The sequence below is a fragment of the Denticeps clupeoides genome, unplaced genomic scaffold (genome assembly GCF_900700375.1).
Source record: "Denticeps clupeoides unplaced genomic scaffold, fDenClu1.1, whole genome shotgun sequence".
Classification (NCBI taxonomy): domain Eukaryota; kingdom Metazoa; phylum Chordata; class Actinopteri; order Clupeiformes; family Denticipitidae; genus Denticeps; species Denticeps clupeoides.
The window spans coordinates 78,315-84,360 of NW_021629807.1; the positions used below are offsets into that span (position 1 = coordinate 78,315).

The 6,046-nt window shown below is 51.0% G+C and overlaps 1 protein-coding gene across 1 annotated transcript; it reads right to left on the reverse strand.

Moving 5' to 3' along the window:
- Nucleotides 1–2,184: 2,184 nt before the first annotated feature.
- Nucleotides 2,185–5,286, reverse strand: LOC114774563 (chondroitin sulfate proteoglycan 5-like). Its single transcript, XM_028966351.1, has 3 exons — nucleotides 5,143–5,286; nucleotides 3,637–4,483; nucleotides 2,185–2,380 (listed from the first exon to the last, which is right to left on the reverse strand). Exons 2-3 carry the CDS (start codon nucleotides 4,314–4,316, stop codon nucleotides 2,185–2,187), a joined length of 876 nt encoding a protein of 291 aa, XP_028822184.1. The 5' UTR covers nucleotides 4,317–4,483; nucleotides 5,143–5,286.
- Nucleotides 5,287–6,046: the final 760 nt, after the last annotated feature.

Genomic DNA, 6,046 nt, shown 5'->3' on the forward strand with positions numbered 1-6,046 from the left:
CGTCTGTCATGGACATGATTAGTGTTCGAAGTGTAAAATACGAACGCGTATTTTGTGGTGACGTGCATGGTGGTACTACCTACTACCATTGTGTCCCTGAGCAAGACATTTAACCCAGAGTGTCTCCAGGGGGGGACTGTCCCTGTAACTACTGACTGTAAGTCGCTCTGGATAAGGGCGTCTGATAAGTGCTGTAAATGTAAATGTATGTCTGACACATCAAACTAACACAGGACACAGCAACCCAACACTGCAAATTTGAGCCAACAGCCTGCAGTTTCGGAGCAGCTGCTTTACGCAGATTAAATGCACAGATCATATTCAGAACAACTTACATAAGCGCTTTAAAATGTTCATCATTTCATGTTCATCCCTTATTTGGTCACTAAAACCCGTCTGTTAATACCATTCGCTTAAAAACCTTTTGTTCATGTAAGAAGTAATGTAAGTCTATGTAAGAGGCGAACATCTAGTAGAAGTTCGTTCCACCACCTGGTCTCCAAGCCAGAGAAGAGTCTAGATGAACGCATTCCTCGTACCATGAGAGATGGTGGTACCAGTGGAGCAGTGCTGGAGGATCGGAGAGATGGAGGAGTGATGAATGATCCGAGGTAGGGAGGAGGGTGCAGGAACCCGGTGGAGGGAACGCAGCAGTGGAGTGGTGCGGGGAGAATATGGGAAGGTCAGAAACGGGGTCGGCTTGTGACTGTGAACTCGAGGGTTACCGGGAACATGAAGCACTTCTGTCTCTTCACCAAGTGAATAAGCTAAAACATGAAATCCCTTGGACAGGATGGAGGTGAAACATGCGCCGATGACCCCGAGTTAAATCCCGAGATCGAGCGCTAATCCTGCTTCCTGTAAATCAGCCCTTAACATGCCACAGCGAGATCTGACGGGGGGGAAGCGGCCCGCTGGCCATCGATTGGTCCAGTTTCATGCAAGCGTGAAGGTTGCTCTGGGTCATTATTTACACAGTAGGCAGTGTTTCTGTACGGAATGTTACGATGAGTTGCCCTGTGTAGTATTGATCTGGGATCGATCGGAAGAGGCAGTTCGCTCCGGTGGCCGGATCCATGGAAACATGATGGAAGAATGTAGGTTACGGCCCTTTATTGCAGAAATGGGGTCCGTCTGACTATGTTCAATAATATCCAGACACCCAGAAACAACGTTTAAAAAGGGGAGGAGCCTGTAGGCACGATTGACCGCTGTCACATTATCTAGGGTGACAGGGACAGTCTCCCTTGAGACTGTGTCATGCTCAGCGACACAGTGGTAGTAAGTGGGGTTTGAACCTGGGACTTTGTGGTCTTCTGTATCAGTATAAAACCCATCACTGGTGAATGTGATGTTAGTGACCACGCCCCACCTGCTACATCACCTGTAGCTTCCCCCCTCTGCAGTAGTTCTAGGTCAGAACGGTGAACGGTGATGTCCCTGACGTCTGACTGGTCAGCAGGTGGATGAGTGAGTGAAGGCGGATGTGAGGCGGGACTAACTAAACAGAGGGTGAGAAACGTGGAGTAGCTGCTCGGGGTCCAGGTTCCTAGAGCAGCTTGGGATATGAGCAGATGCTGAAACTTCTTACCTCCCAGGTGGACTCACAGGTGTATCTGCTGAGGGTTTTCTGAGATGGGGACAGGACAGGGTCAGATTCAACGTACATCAGACACCTACATCATGTGTGAGTCCTTCACGTTTACAAGGGGTGGGCGGGGCTTTAGCTAAACACCTGCAGCGTGAAGCTTCCTCTACGCTGAAAAGATGAGGGCTGGGTGGAGGTGGGTGATGCGCGATATTTATTGACCAATAAATTCACTTTTGTGACAATTCATATGAATGAAAGCTACATCAAAGTCAGCCAGTCACCCTCATTCACTCAGAAGACGATGGAGACGACGAGGACAATGAGGACGAGGAGGAGGAGTTACCTGACATGTTACGTTATCGTAATACGCCCAGAGTGTGCTCATGTTTCAGTTCAGACGGGGAGGTCAGACACACTCCTTACGTTTGCCTGTGATCCTCAGCGACGGTGGACCACCGATACGTTATCCTGCTGCGTCCCCGAATGTGGGGTCGGTACTTACTGCAGGAGACAGAGGGAGGCGAAGACGGGGGGTTAATGCATAACACTTTGTGTGTCTAAAGATATGTATATATGACGTATCGTGTGCATGTTCATACCTGCGTCTGCGCAGACGGGAGTTCTCTGGCCTTCAGGAGGTGCATACGCTTGCCGAAGAAGACGATGATCATGAAGAGGAGGAGGAGCACCAAAGAGGCTCCGCCCACAACCAAACACATAATCTGAAAGTCGGTGACAACCGACTCACAGCGAGGTCCTTTATTCCAGAGATACTCCTGCATATTACACCTGCAGAGACGGAGAGAAACTTCTCCATTACAACAAGAGAAACACACACACACACACACACACACACACACACACAGACAGACTTCCAAACTCCTTTCAATAATTCAATTAAAAAAAACAATTCATAGAAACTCAAACACACACACACACACCAATCTGCATGAAGAAAAAGAGAGTGAGTAGGGGGTGTCTTTGTCCATTATTGTCTTTGTTCGTCTCCCATTCCCTCCATTTGTGAGAGAGAGAAAAGAGAGAGAGAGAGAGAGAGAGAAACTCTTCATTTTTTGTTGTTCCTGCTTGTTTTAGAAAATTGAATTCTTGTCTTTTGAATCCTAATTTCACAGATTTCTGCAAGGTTCAGATTTCAGTGGCTTGTTGCTGCTGCTGCTGTTGCTGTGTGTATGTGTGTGTGTGTGTGTGAGGGGACACAACAATCATATCAGTGTGTTGATAGGCCGAGCTGTTAGCCTCTAAACTACTGACATTAACATACACTGTGTGTGTGAGAGAGATTAAACCCAGAGAGATTATGAGCTCGGACTAAGACAATACATTTGAACAGACTGAGCTCTTCCTTTGTCTCCGTCCCCTCCTCTCGTCTCCCTCGCTCACTCCGGGGCATAATTCCATCCCGTGGCAGTTCACGGGCAGCGGACGAACTGCAACACCGAATAAATCTGCTCGGTGTCCAGCTCTGTGTCCCGCGGTTCTGCACTTCACAAACACGCGGAGCACATCAATAACGCCAATGGCCTCACACACGAATGAATGGGTAGAGTATACGCTCCACGCACACTCCGATCGGCTCGGGCTGCTGAGTGGCCACGCCCACCCTCACCCCAGACACCAGGAGTTAATAACGTCAACCCCTCTGACCCGCCTGACCTGCTGCCAGGAGGAGGATTATCTGCAGCTCCAAGCAAAGGAGGTGGAGGGACTCGGGGTCCATAAGGCCACCGCCTCCTTTTGTAGAGTCACTGCTGCTTTAAGTTCTTTGTATAAAAGTGGGTCCTGACAGGGACGCCACCAGGCCTCCATGTCCTGGTGCAGTGTTGGCCTAGCGGTTAAGGAAGCGGCCCATTAGTCAGAAGGTTGCCCCGTCCCCACACACTGCTCCCCGGGTGCCTGTCATGGCTGCCCACTGCTCACTCAGGGTGATGGGTTAAATGCAGAGGACAATTTTCACTGTGTGCACCGTGTGCTGTGCTGCTGTGTATCACAATGACATTCACTTCACTTCACTGTGTCCGTCTTACCTGCAGAACGCGCCGATCCCCTCCACCTCGTAGCACTGGCCGCCGTTGTAGCAGTAGTCTGTCAACACGTCACACGGTGACCGGCAGGTTCCGTTGCTGCGGACGTAACCTTGGCGACAGCCACTGGGCGTGTCCAGGGCACCGGAGGGAGCAACGGCGGCGGCGTTGGTGTCTCCGCTGGATGCGCTGTCTGCGTCAGGGACGAAGACGCGGGGTTTGGAGGAGACTGTCGCGCTGACGAGGGCGCCATTCTCGTCCTCCATGTCTGAGACGGTGGGCAGGTCGTCTTCGTCGGGGTAGACCTCCGTCGTCGAGAAGTCGGGCGAGAGATACTCGTAAAAATCTGACAAGGTCCAGGAAGTGGGGTCCCCACCCTGCTGCTCCTCCGGGTGGGAGTACGATGGAAGCTGGGTGGGTAAGTGGTCGTGGAACTCTACGTTAATGATGTCGTCGTCTGATTGGCCATTGGTTTGGGGTAGAGGCTCGAGCAGAGAACCGTCAGCTCTGATTGGTTGGCCGTAAGCCCAGGCCTCGTCACTCATATCCTCATCCTCCTCTGCAAAGTCGAGCGGCCTGCGGTGCTTGTGTCGTGGGCTGGTCAGAACAGGAAGCCCCGCCCCCAAGCTCCCACCTGTGTGAAGGCCCAGAAGTTGCTCCTGTTCCACGGAGTCGGCAACCATCTCCACATAGATACCGGTGCGAGGCTCCGCCTCCTCGTGTTGAGAGTGGACTCTGACATCCTCGTGAAAGGGCGTGGCCTCATCCGTCACCTGAAACGCACTCCTGGGGGAGGAGCTCACCGAAGAGGAGGAGTTTGAGGAGGCTTTAGAGACATGCAGGACACTCCCTACAAAAGACAAGATGAGAAGTTCAGGCGATGTTCTCCAAGTTCCCCACGCTCCACACCCTTCCAGTAACACACAGGCGACAGACCTGGCTTTAATAAACGTGTGTGTGTTAGTAGGGTGGTAGTAGCCTAGTGGGTAACACACTCACTATGAACCAAAAGACCCAGGTTCAAATCCCACTTACTACCATCGTGTCCCTGAGCAAGACACTTAACCCTGAGTGTCTCCAGGGGGGGGACTGTCCCTGTAACTACTGATTTTAAATCGCTCTGGATAAGGCCGTCTGGTAAATGCTGTAATGATGTAAAATGTTAATGAATAACGTTTTGCAGGTGTCTTCCAGAGGTACGATTCATATTTTTTGTGAAGGACAACATTTATACCATCTCGCCCCCACTTGTACAGTGATCCGAGTTCGTGTGTGTGTGTGTGTGTGTGTGTGTATGGCTGGATTAGGTGTGTTGATTTATTAATGTGACCACGAGCTGGGATTGGGATTAACACTTGACGGACACTGTGGACACACACACAGCTAATGTGCTTGTTAATACAGGCTGGCCATAAACACACACACACACACACACACATTCAGGTCACACCACCATGTATCTGTTTTCAGACCAGAGCAACGTTTAAACGTGATGTCAGGTGGACTTACGAGAGATGGAGATCAAGTTCTGTTGATTCTTGATGGACCTATTTTGGCTGTGTGTGTGTGTGTGTGTGTGTGTGTGTGTTTGACCTTTTTCTAGAACTGGGTCAGTCCTACTTTAATCTGAATGCAGTCATGGAACCGTCCAGCACTGACACCCCTCACACACACACACACACACCACACTCAGGGTTCTCAAAAATGCCTGTAATTACATTCAATTACTTTCATTGTATGGAGGATTTGTGATTTAAATTCCATGGAGGAACAAATGTGCTTGGGCTTTCAAAGCCTTCCACACACACACACACACACACACGCACACCCTCTCTCTCTTCTCGCTCTGTTCCCCCGCTTTCTGTGCGAGATGCTGCTCTAGACCCGGCCGTGCGTGTTGTTGCCATGGTACACCCCGATAAAAGGAGAGTGAAGCCCCTTTCATCGCACTGCTTTAAAATTCCATCTGCGTCTGAACGTTCTATAGCAAACCTGCTCCTCAGAGGTCAGAGGTCAGCCGAAGTCTGAGGGAACAGCCCCGGCTCCGCGGTGGGAACGACCGTCAGCGCTTCGCTCGTTTGCGTTTTCACGTCTGACATCTGAAGTGTGAAATAAACCGCGGCTGATCCCATCTCCCGGTCCGATTAGAAGAGTGTGTGTGTGTGGTGTGTGTCCTGTTCTCTTGGTCTTCAGATCCATGTGAGGTGGAGCTGACCTGCTCGCTTACGTAACTCGCCGAGTCTAATCTTAGTTCCTCCTGGTCGCTCCCTTTCCTTCTCTCCTCTCTGGCCGGTTCAACGCGCAGTCCTGGCGCGCGTGTGTGTGTGTGTGTGTGTGTGTGTGTGTGTGTCCAGGCGAGAAGTTGGCATCGTCCACCATGGCACCGGTGATGGTGGAGAGATGCAGGGCGTGG

Coding starts and splice junctions, on each gene's coding strand:
- LOC114774563 (XM_028966351.1), bottom strand. CDS start 4,316: ATGGTTGCCGACTCCGTGGAACAGGAGCAACTTCTGGGCCTTCACACA. Junction 2,381..3,636: donor GGGATCGGCGCGTTCTGCAG/GTAAGACGGACA, acceptor CCGTCTCTGCAG/GTGTAATATGCAGGAGTATC.